The following is a 14294-nucleotide window of genomic DNA, read 5'->3' on the forward strand; positions in this document are numbered from 1 at the left end:
TCCACTCTCTGCCCCGCCCCCCGGCTCACACTCTCTCTCTAAAACAGAATTAAAAAAAAAAAAAAAAGTATCCAACAACTTTCTAAAAGTGTCTTCATGATTATGGCAAAGAAACTGCCTTTTAAACCCCAGAAACATAAGGTTTAGAAAAGTAACTAGTGACCTCCAACTGTTCCTCTGAGCGCACAGTTGTCTCTTTCACCTGCTTAAGTCCTCCTCCCAAGGCCTGGCACCCACTGGTTGTCCACGGTCGTTGAACGGATGAGATTTACTTTCCCACCTAAAGTTAAAGCATCCCCACGGCGCTGCGTGGCTCAGTCAGTCAGGCGTCCGACTGCAGGTTTTAGCGCAGGTCATGATCTCACGGTTTGTGGGATCGAGCCCCGTGTCAGGCTTTGCGCTGACAGTGTGGAGTCTGCTTGGGATTCTCTCTCTCCATCTCCCTCTACCCCTCCCCACCAATAACTTAAAAATAAACAAGTAAGCAAAATCAAAGTAGAGCATCCCCAAACGAGAGGAACTGCCAAACAATGGTAAAGGTGGCAGGAGGGTGCAGCACGGCTTAAAATCGCCTTCGCCTCATGTACTCATTCACCTTCCGTTCACGAAGCACGTGTGCAAGGCTGCGTACAGGCCGACGGGTGGGCTCTGCCCTTAGTCCACCAGGACACAGAGGAGACTGTACACAAACAACAGAAAAACGATTATGAATTTTAAAATAAACACTTTCTGGGACACCTGGGTGGCTCAGTCAGTTAAGTGTCTGACTTCAGCTCATGTCACGATCTCATGGTTTGTGTGTTTGAGCCCCACAGCAGGCTCTGTGCTGACAGCTCAGAGCCTGGAGCCTGCTTTGGATTCTGCGTCTCCCCCTCTCTCTCTCTGCCCCGCCCCCACCCATGCGGTCTCTCTCTCTCAAAAATAAACATTAAATAATAATAATAATAAAGTAAATAAATAAAACAAACAATTTCTGAAGCAGTTTATTACTAGTAGCTGAAAACCACTGGCCTGACCACAAATAATAAGGCTAAGAACTCAGAGAAATATTCCGTGTATTCGGTAAAAGATATGAAAACGAAGAAAGCAGAGCCGTTGGTAAGGTCTTGTAAGTGCATCTCAACACCGGGGAGGCTGGTGGGCGCTAGCAGGCAGCAGCAGCAGCTACATTAGCTGGCCCACTCTTGGCAACCCAGTTATCTATGGAGAAGTCATCCGAATTCAGTCTTTAGCTGGATGTAATCACTTATTCATTCAAGTCTTTACCGAGCAGCCTCCTATGTTTAGGCCGATGCTAACTGTCTCCAGCACCCTCAATCTATGAGACTAAAGTTAGAGTTCTGACCTGTCTATCATCAATGATGGGTTCTCACTCTTACCACAAAGCACAAGTCAGCTTAGCCTCTCAAGTTGAAGATCGATAGTTCCACAGCAAAATGTAAAGATTACCTGCAGACAGAAACAGTTAGCCCAGGGAACAAACCACAAGTAGAAGCCTGATGGGGCCAGAAAAGAGAAAGACACCAGAGGATCAAACAGAGCCAATCCACACATTAACACAAAAATCCAAGCAAACCTACTCAGAACAAGTCCCACTCAAACAATACTTATAAAGGTTTCCTTATGCTATTTACAATTTTAAAGTAAATTTACTTTATAAGCAGCCAGGGAATTCTTTATTTAATACCATCCCGACATAAAAGTTCATTCAAACCATGAAACTGAGTTTTATGACAACCTAGAAATAGGAACTCAAAGAAGGCAAACATAATGCCTTAGAGACCAGGAAACATTTACACAGTTCAACTGTTAAAAACAGTTCAACATTCATCCAGTGAATACAGTTTGGATGTCAGTATACACGGTACACGCATTCTTCAGGGAGGAGAGGGACCTTGCGACCGTCCCGCAGCCGCCTCCGTATGCTGGTCCTGGAGGGCTCCTGGCACAGGCTGGTTTTCCCTCAGAGCTGTTTGGGGTTTCACATTCGAAGGTTCAGATTCCCAGGAAACGTGACTGCCTTCCTTTTGCTTAAAAGACCAGACGGAAATACACAGATGTTGTCATTTTTGCTCCACTGACGGGCTGGAGCTATAGGACTAAGCGCATTCTATCACGGAGCCCAAACTGAACACTTATATTCCAGGTCAAATACTATTTTAACAAGCAATACTCATGATAAAAATCTCTACAGAACCATAATTATTTCAAAAACCCTAACGACAACTCACTTGCTCCAAGTAGCAATCAATCACAAAATTTCAGTGTACGTATGTGTGTGTATTGTATCCATTTTCCTAAATTTTGGTATATTTAATCTACCAGTGTCTGACCTGGTGTTCAAGGAGACATAAGCCAAGGTTGGGGAAGGAAAACCAAGCCTTCCTTTAACTTCTAATGAATAGGCAATTACTCCTAATGAATAGGCAATTACTCCTAACAACAATTTTAATAATAAAATACTCACAGTCCTTGCTTCTCCTACTCGTCTTAAAAGGACACCTTCTGCCAATAAAGCCTTTCCTGTTTCCACAAATAATTTCTCTTCATCTGTTTCTCCAAGTTTCTGCAGCTCACTGTACTTCTCCACAAACCTGGAATTCCAAGCAGTCACATCTTAGGTCTGTATCTGGGAGAGCCATCAAGACCTGCTGTTAGATGGTCTCAAGCTTTCCCTTAATGGGTCTTTTTCCCAAGCAGAATTCAACTAAACTCCTCAAACTGGTAATTAAATTCCTTAAAAAACAAAACAAAACAAAACAACAACAACAAAAAAAACAACAACCCAGGGCTTGTAAAATGGCTTACTGCTGACAGGTAGATTTGAAGTTTGGGTTGAACAGATCAAAAGCTTTCTGACCAGATCCATAGGCTGAAAAAAATTTCCTAGAAGATATAAACAACACAATATAAATTTGCAACTATCGATCATGGCCAAGAACAGAGTCAAGAAAAATTACTAGGCCAAGCATAAGCTTTATTATTATTATTGTTATTATTAATACATGTGGTAAATATAACAAATGTTACAAAAAGGTATCCAATGCAACAGAACATTCCTGCTCACCCTCCCCCAAGCCCCCAGTACCCTCTCAGGAATCAACACTAACCTGTTTCTTGGGCATGCATCCAAGAATATTCTCCTAACAGACAAGCATATAGTCCTCTATCCTTCCCTGTTCCAAGCTGTGTAATTTAACCCCAAGGACAAGAAACACTATAGTACACCTTCCTCTTCTCCTCAATAGTTCTTAAAGGTCATTTCAAATCACTGAACTTGTCTGTGTCCAATCCTCTGCTACTCTAGACAGTGCTGCAATGATGACCTTTATCAGTATTTCTCAGTGCACTATGCAATTCTGGAATAAACTCATATAAACAGCATTATTGGCTCAAGGTATGTGCAATTGCAATAAGGCCTTCCAAAGTGCCAAATGCTTCCAAGTGCATGCAGTGAGCCTGTGCGGAAAAGTGCTGTCAAAGTAATACCCCCAAAGATCTCGTGTCCTTCTCTGAAAATTTCCAAGTAGAACATGAACATACTTGTTCTACTACCTCAAGGAGAGCTGGGGGCAGGGAAGGGGGAGGAAGGAGATTCCTCGAAAGGGGCCTGGACCTCAGATGAGAATATGACTTTATAAATTTTCTTTTCTTATAACCGGAAATAGAGATAACAATAAAGTATATGTATTAGCTTGAATAAGGTACAATCTCTGATCTTAACATTTAAGAGTCGAGGAATCATACAAATTCTAGGTACCAAAAACATCAACATCTGAGGGGAAAAAAGCTCTGCCACCAAATTCTCAGCAAGCTGACCTCCTTGAACTTCACAGTCCTTTGAATAAAGAGGAGACAAGACGCCAATCTTGCAGGGTTAGAGTAAGGCCTAAATGACTGCTTTTAAGGGTTTAGCATAGTGCTAATCCATGCACAGAAACAGGCGGCTATAACTGCAATGACCAGGTGCAGTTGCAGAGCTCCAGATTCGACTTCCTAGAACTTGTTTCTCTAACATGTGGGAGGGGCACTGATTCCCTAACAGGCGAGACACACAAGACCTTCCGCACAGAGGGAAAGCCCAGACTCCATTCCTATAAAAGTCACCAGACTGCTAGCCAAACCTTCCTTCTGAAGTTTCGCTGCCTCCTGTCCAGCACGGGGGCCCTACACTCACGCTCTAATCCGATCCTCGGGGTACAAGATGTCCTGGATGGCAGCTTTGGCTTTGCCGTATCTCAGGCGGGGCCTTTGGAAGACCGGCTCTCTCAGCGGAGGAAAAGCGTTATATATGTCAAACCAGAGGGGCTTCTCCTTCAACACCCCGGCCCGAAGCAGGTCCCGAGTCCTTAAGGAAGGAAAAATAGCGAAGGCCAGTCCGTTACAACAGCCTATATGAGCCCCTGAATCAGTCTAGTCACAGCCTGGGACAGGAGCCCGCAAGACAGAAGCGGACGAAGGCCGGAGCACAGGTGCTCCCCACCTATAGGTAAGATCTTTACATATTCCAAAACCAACTAACAACGCTCAGGGATTAAGTCCTTACTTTTTCTCGGGTGCGTCCCACGCCCCCTCGCCCCATTTCCGTCCAAAGGAAAATGAAAGATGGTCCATCTGGGCCCATCGGCATCTTCCTTCCCTTCTCTTCCTAGAGACCTCCACCCCGGCAGGGCGAGAGGTGCAATCCTGAACGAGAACGGTACATTCGGGGAGTGGGGAGGTCAAGCACGCCTATTCAGAGACAGCGGACACTACGAGAGAGCCTCGCGCGGCTCGGACTCCGCGCTCTGGAAACTGCCTCCCCCGACTCGGACGCACCCAGAAAGCGCGCGACCAGTCGAGGGTCCCCATCCCGGGGCAGGTACCCTGAGCCCACCCCGCCTCCGCGCACACACCGCGAGAAAACGCTCCCCACGGTCTCCAGCCGGCTGCCTGCCATGGCTGGTGCCTGCGACGCACACGGCCAGCGGCTACCGGAACCGGAAGCGCCGGCGGCGGGCGAAGTGGGCGTAGGCTGCCGGCGGAGCCGGGGATCGCGGCGCTCCCTCCGCAGCCCCAGCGGGAGAGCCGAGCCAGGCGGAAGCAAAGGATGGGCCGAACTGGCGCGGCCCTCGGCCAGGCTCAGACGGGAGCACTCGATAGCCGAGCCGAAAGGGAGGAAGCGGGCCAGAGCCGGGCAGAAGCAATAAATGACCGATCTAGAGGAGGGATTCACGCTGGCGGTTGCTTTAGCCTTTCTGGCCTTGCTGACCTGACTTCGGTCAGGAAGGTGGGGCGGTGCGGAGGGGAGATGATGGTAAGGACGGAGGGAGGCGCAGCCCACGTCCGGGGACCCAGCCAGGCCAGGACGGAAGATTGAGATCACGTTGGCGCTGGGTCCGGACTGCGCCTTATCTTGCTTAGAGCCACAGATTCCGCAGAAGGAAACCGGGGCCGAGACAGGCAGTCACTGGCCTGAGGTCACACTAAAGTTCGAGCCTCTGTCCTCCGTGCCCTGCTGTGCCCCGCGCCCCGCGAGGCCCTAGGCCCGGGAGCGCCTCCTGCATCTGCTCCCATCCCGCTGCGCCCGGCAACTAGTGTTTTCTCCGCGGGAGGCGTGGCGGGCTCGCCCCTCCGGGGGGCCTGGCAAAGCGAAAGTGTACGAAACAGATTCCCAGATGGAGACTCAAAAATCCGGGAGAAGTAACCTCTAAGGATTACCTTTTGGTCCAATAGTCGTACTTACGCGAGAGTACCCCAGAGAAATGAAAGCACAAGTTCATGAGGATGTGCAAGGATCGTCACTGCAGCATCGTAGGGAGGGGAAAAAATCAAATGGAAAATTCTGGTTCGTGTGTCCCATGCAATCCTATGCAGCTGTTAACAATGAACAAGTGATATCCACATGTGTTCACCTAGATGAATGCCTATAACTTATCCTTAAATGAAAAAGGAAGTTGCAGAGAAACACCTTTTAGTAGGATCCTAACCTGCTAAAAGAAAACACCTGTATAAGCGTGTTTATATGAAGATAGAAACTAGGTGGAAGGCACACAAGACTGTGAACCCTGGTTATCTCCGGGGAGACTGTCAGAGAAGACAGAAGTTTTTCTTTATGTTTCCTTCAGAGCTTGACCTCTAGAGTTTTTATTCATGTTTGAACTTTTTAATCCAGTGAAATGTTTTGAATCGCATACACACAGAATCTCTCCCGGGAGCCCATTATCATCTCTCAGCCAGAAGAAACAGCAAGTCATCCCAGAGAACTCCCACTCCATGGGAGGCTGGTGAAGAGGAGGGAAGGAATGTTTGAGCAGCAGTTAGTTTGTTTGTATTGTCTACCCAGAAGGTAGCTGTTATTTCCCTTTCATAGATGAGAAAGTGAGGCCATAGCAGGTGAAGTAACTTGGCAGATACCTCACTGACAGAGCCAGCCTTCCAGCACAGCCTGGGCCCTTTCCATAACCCACAAGACTCCTTAGCTCTGTTTCAAGCTAGAGACTGGTAGACCCATGAAGTCGGACGAAACTGGCCCGGGGGGCAGGAGTTGGGGGATTTGAGGCCCAGGGCTACACTGAGAGGTGGATCTCACCGCCGCTGTGGGGCCCTGCGGTGCGGAGAAGAGAGAGCACAGGGCTGGCTGCTGGGGCAAGCGTAGAGATTCCAGTCTCCCGGTCTCAGGAAGGTCTGGAAGGCTTTGCTCTAGGGAGGGCAAACACGCTCCCAGCTAAATATAGTCTTCCCAGGCCTCATAACAAGTTTCTAATTCTGTCCAACTCAGAGCGAGCTGCCAGCCCAGATCACAGACACACTTCCCTTCTCCCACTCAGGCCTGCTCCCCTAGGCCACTGCAGTGACCGCTGGTACCAAATTAGGAGAATGTATTCAGGGAGGAGAGCCAAGGACCCAAACTCTCAATGGGGGAGGAATTGCAAGGTTGGAATGTTTCCTCTAGTTCTTCTTGGGGAAGTTACTTCCTCTTCTAGGCCATTAAAGTTTGCCGTCCTTGAGGCATCTGGGTACCTCAGTGGGTTGGGCGTCCAACTCTTTGATTTTGGCTCAGGTCATGATCTCATGGTTCATGGGATCAAGCCCCGAGTCAGACTCTGCACTGAAGGCTCTGAGCCTGCTTGGGAATCCCTCTCTCTCTCTCTCTCTCTCTCTCTCTCTCTGTTCCTCCCAGTTGCACACACGCACACTCTCTCTTTCAAAATAAATTAATAAACTTTGAAGTTTCCCCTTCAGCATCGTATTTAATGTCTCTGCGACTGAAAGAGCAGAATGTTGGTGGGTAGCTAGGAGGACCTTGGGGATGTGGGAACAGGATGAATTGGGAACCTCTGACCCTGCAACAGGAAGTCCATGCCCAAGGGAGCACTCATTCATGAAAAGGAGGAAGCTGTCGGGCAGCCGGGGGCAGGCAAACTGGATATTAGAGACTTCTCTCTTCCCACCAGGACTTCTCAAGGCTGCAAGGGGCTGACACACTCGTGCCTCATACTGCACCAGCAATCTGGAGTGTCTTATCCAATAGTTCAACTACCTGATGCCATAGATAATGTCCTGACAATCTTACACAGAAGGAAATAGGACTTGTCAACTCTCCAAAAGGCCGTATCCCTTCCACTACCTGCCCGACCCCGGTAGATGTGCCCACTAAATAGTGTCAGCTCCCTGTATAGCTTGCTGCGCCAGTAGAAGCCACCATTCTGCAAAGACTAAATGAGACCTGGTAAGTAACAAGTCTGGTGGCAGTTACAGCATTGCTCTTATGTCCTGATTGCCACCCGGGCCTGCAGCATCTCGATGCTGTTTCATAAACGGCCTTGTTGTTTTATTTTCTTGTTAAGTGATGCCATTCATCTCGCAAGCATTTGACACCTGCCTGGCCCTGTGCAGGGCCCTGGACAAGCTGACGGCCCAGTGGGGGAGACCGGCGAATTGCTAACGGACACGTTGCGTGCTGACTAGCATGTGGATTGCATTAGTTTGCTAGGGCAGCGATAACAGAGTACCAGAGGCCGGGTGCCTTAAGCCACGGCAATGTACTTTTGCACTATTCTGGAGGCTGGGAGTCCGAGATCAAGTTGGCAGGATGGGTTTCTCCCAAGGCCTCTCTCCTGGGCTTGCAGACGGCCACCGTCTCCCTGTGTCCTCGCGTGGTCTTCCCCCTGTGTGTGCCTGTGCACTGTTCTTATGACACCAGTCATATCGGACCTGAGACCAACCTAATGGTGAGTTTTAACTTCAATACTTCTTTAAAGACTATCTCTAAACACAGTCACATCCTGAGGTCCTGGGGATTAGGACTTCAACATATGAATTTTGGAGGGACACGGTCCAGCCCCATCACGTTGACAGCACACGTACTTGTGCTGAATGGTGCCCATTTGCCCGGCCAGGTGCACACGCACCCTGCTCTGTTGCCCGGGGGGGAGGAGGGGGGCTGACTTCTATGAAACGCAACCCCCCCCCACCCTGCTCTCTGCTCCCAGCTGGCTTCCAATAGGTACCGCCAGTGGGAGGCATTGGCAGGGGGATGGAAGGAAGGAGGAGAGTGAAGCTAGTGTCCGTTCCCCTGGCTCCCTCCACGTACAGTCCAGGAACATAGAGGCCCAGCTCCACAGAGCGACCTCCTCACGCAGAGCTCCCAGCAGGGTCCAGTCACTGTCCCCTCCCTTGGCCCTGAAGGCCGAGACTCAGCAAACCGCGGCCCTCTGTCACTCGCCGTAGGTGGGTTTGAGCCCCACATTGGGTGTAGGGATTACTACAAAACATAAATAAACTTGGAGAAAAGGAATTCTGCCCTTTGGGGCTTCCCTGCACTGTGCCCACATCTTTGTACATAGTGCCCTTATTTAAATAGTGCCTGGGAGCGTGTCAGACAAAGAAGTGGAAAAGCATCCCCACTTTGGGGGAACGGCCTCGGTAAGTGCCGATCCCTGGGTACTGATGAAACCGTTAATACCGTTACTCAACTTTGGCAGAGAGCCAGGGTCAGGGAGACATTAGCTGCTCGCCTCAAAAGCGGAGGGAAACAAGAGCATATATTCAGTACACAGCTCGGGGCCCAGGAGGCTGGACAGCAAAGAGGGAGGTGTTCAAGGAGGAGGCCGGAGCGCCACCACCCCCCCCCCCCGAAGGCCGCTGCTCTCCCTTGGAGCCCAGCACCCTCCCAGGAGGCCCGTGCTTCCATTTCCTCTCAAGGCTCAGCCCGGAAGACACCTCAGCGTGCACCCTGCTCCCTGGCTCCCGGGCCCATCCCTCCCAAACCCTGGTGCTGTCCCTCTGTTTTCTTGTCTGAGTCTGTCTAGCTGGGCCTCTCGGAGGGCAGGAACTGGTTCTCTTATCTCTGCCTCCCCACACCCAGCCTCCTGCTGGCTCAGAGCTGCCTCTCAGAGAGAGTCTTCTCATCAACAGCGAGGATGAATAAAGTCACGTTAGGACAAATGAGGCTGGAGCCATCCCAGGCCTCCTCCCTGGAGGCCTTCCTCAGATACTCCATGGGTGTGCGGGCACAAGCTGGGGTTGAATGGAAATAATCCTCCTCTCCACCAAGAGCCTGGTCATTTCTAGTTCTGGCCATCCTCTGTGCCCCACTCACCAGTAGATCCATTTTACAGACCCCTGGGCCTCAGCTCTGTTATCTGTAACAGGGGCATAATCGTATCACCCACCATACACCTTGTTATAAAGAGAGTCAATGGGTTAATACCCGCAGAGAGCTGAAAACCGCGCCTAGTGTATGGGCTCCATAAATAAGAGTGATGATAAGGTTTTCTGACCCCTGCACGTTTAAGAGCAACAACTCACAATTTATTAAGTCACACCTACAATTAAATCACACCTAACAATTTGCAAGGCGGGTCCACACGGCTGCCCATTCATTTCTTCACCAAACAATCCTGCCCCCAACAAGAATCCAGTTCAGGCAGAGGAAAGAGAAGCACTGTAGGCCGCCACCAGCCCTGTATCACCATGGCTCCTTTGGTAGCTAAGGAAACGGGAGCCAGCTGGGCCCGGAGCAATAAGCTGGCCTCTTATTATCAGAATTAAAGGCCAATTGGAATCACTCTGGAGCTTCCCCAGCAGAGGATGAACCCCTTGCAGGCAGATGTTGCAGGCCGGTGTGGGCCCCTCTTGCCTTGTGGAAGGCAGAGCAGATCTGTCTTTAATGTGCACCGGGACCTCCTGGGATCTTGGGAAATGCAGGTTCTGACTCGGGAGGTCTGGGGGGAGGACTGAATTCCTTCGGGAGGTCTGGGGGGAGGACTGAATTCCTAACAGTCTTCCAAGTTGATGCCAGTGCTGCTAAACTGCAGGTAGGGTAGCCAGCTGGCCTAAGTTTGCCCAGAACTTTCCCGGTTTCAGCACTCAGATTTCCACGTCCAAGGAACACTCAGACCTGGAAACCCAGGACAGTTGGTCACTGGATCCACAGACCACACTTTGAGTAGCTAGGACATAGCCAGCTGAGTTTGTACCGAGCTTTACAGCCCTTCACTTCAGAGTCCCCTGAATAATCCTCTTGACCTGATAAAGAATTATGACTCTTTAATCTCGAGAAATGACAAGGTAGATGCTGGCTTTGTGGGGCCTAAAGCTTATATAATCTTAGTGGCTCTTTTAAGAAAAAAAAAAGTACAAAAATATCTTTGTTTTCCAAAATTTGCAAAACATATAACCATGCAAACAGAGTAAATTCCCTTCTGTCTGTTTGGGCTCTGGCCAAACAGGTGCTCGCTTCCTTCTGGGAGAACTGTGTTGGCCTCTCAATGGCCAGTTCTGAGAGATGACCACCAGGTGGCAGTATATCCACACAGCCCCCTTCGATGCCCCCCCTCCCTCCCCTCCTCCCCATCTCCAGAAATTTCTAAATCTTCCTCCAGCTGGCCTAGCCAGCTAATCCAACAAATTAATCTCTGCTCTGATAATGGGCAAAGGAGTTCATGTGCTTCTCTCTAAATAGCATATTTTCCATTTAATGGGAATGCTAAGAGAGCGTTTTTAAAACCAAATAAAGAATGCTAATCGGTGAGTTCCAGGCACACTGTTGGATCACACGTCACTGTGGAGATGTTTTTAAGCAGGCAGAACTTTCTGGTTCAACAGATCGTGTCTATGGAGGGGCTCTAGGTCTTATCACCTCTCCCCCTGCGCCAATGTAGAGCTTAGTGTTTAGGTACCAACTTTCGAGTTTGGCTGCCTGGGTAGTTAAGTTCTACCACTTACTGAGGGGCCTGTTGAGTAAGGACCTTATCATCTCTGTGCCTCAGTTTCCTGATCTGTGGAATGCAAGTAATAATACTGATTTCATATAATAGTTATGGGGATTATGTAAAATAATGTATATAAAGCTCCCCAGAAAAGTTGCATACAGCAAGCACTCAATAAGCAGCTATCATCTTCATCATCCCGTATCTTGCCCATCTTCTGCCTTCTTCAAACCAAATTCTCCTCCTGATTTTTCTCCAAACTCAAGTCTCTACCGGGTGCCTCAAGTGAACAGAGGGAGGGTGGAGACCCCAGGATGGTAATAATCAGGCCAGTTCTGGGCACAGCAATCTCCAGACCCATGATCTCCTCTCAAGTTTGGGTTGAGCCCTGGGGACACTGAAGCAAGGAGGAGAGGCACTAGCTGGACCAGACTCCAGATAGCCCGGCTCAGTGGTTTAGCAGGAGGTCAATCTCCAAGGATCACCTTGTGGATACCAGGAGCCCAATATCTGCAGAGGAGCCTGGCATGTGAGGACAGATGGGTAAGGGGGTATCTGGCCCAGCCTGACACCCTCCTAGGTCCCATAAATGCTGTTCAGCACAGAGGGACTCATCACGGAGCAGAAGCTTCATCTGCTGTGCGTCTCCGTCCTATCCGGGACACTTTCTTTGCCTTCTCTCCCCACCTCCCCTCTCTGGATACAATTACCTTTAGTTGTTAACTAAAAGGCAAAAGAGTGAGTGGTTCTCAAACTTTGCTGCATATTAGAATCACCTGAGGTGCTTTTACACTCTGATTTCCAGGCTAAATCCCAAACCAATGAAACCAGAATCTTTGGGAATGGGACCCAAGTTTTAGAAATAATCCCAGTATATGGTGCCTGGCTGGAAAGAGGGTTAGAGGAATGTGCAACTCATGATCGCGGCAGCGTGGGTTTAAGCCCCACATTCAGTGTAGGGATTACTAAAAGGCATAAATAAACCTGAAAAAAAAGAATTCCAGTGTAGAGCAGGTTTGAGAACAGGTGTGCTAGAGTAGTGTTTCTCCAGCTTCAGTGTGCATTCAAGTCACCTGAAGAGTTTATTAAAATTGACATTCTAGGGGTACCGGGGTGGCTCAGTCACTTAAGTGTCCGACTCTTGATTTCAGTTCAAGTCATAATCCTAGGGCTGTGGGATCGAGCTCCACATCAGGCTCCATGCTCAGCATGGATTCTCTCTCACTCTGCTCCTCTCCCCTGCTCTCTTTCTTAGAAAAAAAAAATTAAAATGGACATTCAAGGGGCGCCTGCCTGGGTGGCTCAGTCAGTTAAGCATCTGACTTCGGCTCAGGTCATGATCTCACAGTTCGTGGGTTCGAGCCCCGCGTCGGGCTGTGTGCTGACAGCTAGCTCAGAGCCTGGAGCCTGTTTCTGATTCTCTGTCTCCCTCTCTCTCTGCCCCTCTTCCGCTCGGTCTCTGTCTCTGTCTCAAAAATAAAGAAACTATTAAAAAATAAATGCGTAACTAAAAATAAAATGGATATTCCAGTCCAGCAAGTCTAGGGTAGACCCTGAAATTGTGTGTGTCTATCAAGCTCCAGGCGATACAGATGGTGCTGGTCCGCAGACCAAAGTTTGGTAGCAAGGTTGCAGAACTGTGCTTCTCAAACTTGGCGTGTATCAGAGTCACCTGGAGGGCTTGTTAAAATACTCCCAGTTTGAGCTTCCATAGATCTGGAGTAGGGCCCCCTAACACACATATCTAATAGCACATGCACTTCTAATATGCTCGGTAGTGCCGTGGCTGCGGGTCCACAGAGCACACTTTGAACAGCATTTGGACTCAGGCAGCCCCGGGCCCCGCTCCCGGCTTCACACCTTGCTAGCTCTGCAATCTTGCAAAGTGACAACCTTTCTGAATTGTCATTTCATCTGTAAAGTGGTTTGGATTAATTGAGCTGATACGAAACACCTACCAGACTGCCTAGTGTGCTGGTCCTCAAACTTGACTGCAAATTTGAATTCCATGAGGAGCTTTAACATAAATCACCCCATGGCTGTTGATTTAATTGGTCCGGGGTACTGAGCACCGGGATTTTTTTTTCAGCTACTCAGTAATTCTACTGTGCAGCCAGTAGGAGGCAGTGGCCTGGCACTGTAGCTTCCAAACACAAGACTCAAACTGGGGGCTGCCCTCCCTGAATCTCTGATTCAGTATGTCTGGGGAGGGCTGAGGATTGGCATTTCTGACAAGGCCCCAGGTGCCAGTGCTATGCTCCAGGGTTACACACCTATCAGTAAAAAACACACAACACCAGGGCCCCTGGCTGGCTCAGTCAGGAAAGCATGCTCCTGATCTTGCGGTTGTAAGTTCAAGTCCCATGTTGGGTGTAGAGATGACTTAAAAATATTTTTTAGGGGCTCCTGGGTGGCTCAGTTGGCTCAGTGGCTGACTTTGGCTCGGGTCATGATCTCGCTCTTTGTGGGTTTGAGCCCCACATTGGGCTCTGCGCTGACAGCTCGGGAGCCTGAAGCCTGCTTCCGATTCGGTGTCTCCCTCTCTCTCTCTCTGCCCCTCCCCCACTCATGCTCTGTCTCTCTCTCAAAAAAAAAAAAAATATATATATATATATGTTTGCAATGCACAGAGCCAGGATTAGAGGATAAGCTTGGTTTGCCCACATCCAAACAGCATGCATGGAGAGCATCACCAGCTGTCTCACCTTGGTCTCACTGGGGGTGAGGGAGGACCTACATGGTTCCTACAGCAGCAAGCTCAAAGGTGGCAGCAGAGGGAAGCGCTGTGGCCTTGGCCTGGGTGACTGAGCACCCAGAATAAGACGTGAGTGAAAGCCACAAGGAGGCCTGTGGGCTCAACACAACAAGAGCCTGTTGACCTTGAGAAGGGCCCTGTCTGCAGAAGGCGGCAGCTTCCGCTTTGGGCAGGGAGTGCCCTGGCACGGGCGATAGTCCTGCACGGCTGGGGAGCAGGGGAAAGAAAGTAGAGGCCCTGGAATGGGAAGAGCTCTAGGGGCCGTTGCACCTCCCTGCAGCCTCCGGTCAGCGTTACTCCAGAAGCTTTCTGGATATTTGGAGAAGTGACCGGCTTTCGCCTTG

The 14294-nt window shown here is 49.6% G+C and overlaps 1 protein-coding gene across 1 annotated transcript; it reads right to left on the minus strand.

Moving 5' to 3' along the window:
- Window positions 1-966: 966 nt before the first annotated feature.
- Window positions 967-4997, minus strand: MRPS23 (mitochondrial ribosomal protein S23). The gene is made up of 5 exons (XM_039241181.1): window positions 4896-4997; window positions 4178-4348; window positions 2809-2886; window positions 2468-2594; window positions 967-2030 (listed from the first exon to the last, which is right to left on the minus strand). The coding sequence occupies exons 1-5, from the start codon at window positions 4937-4939 to the stop codon at window positions 1878-1880; spliced, it is 573 nt and encodes a 190-aa protein (XP_039097112.1). The 5' UTR covers window positions 4940-4997; the 3' UTR covers window positions 967-1877.
- Between the last annotated feature and the right edge of the window lie 9297 nt (window positions 4998-14294).

The sequence above is a fragment of the Hyaena hyaena genome, unplaced genomic scaffold, assembly GCF_003009895.1.
Source record: "Hyaena hyaena isolate Hyena2069 unplaced genomic scaffold, ASM300989v1 scaffold_189, whole genome shotgun sequence".
NCBI lineage: Eukaryota > Metazoa > Chordata > Mammalia > Carnivora > Hyaenidae > Hyaena > Hyaena hyaena.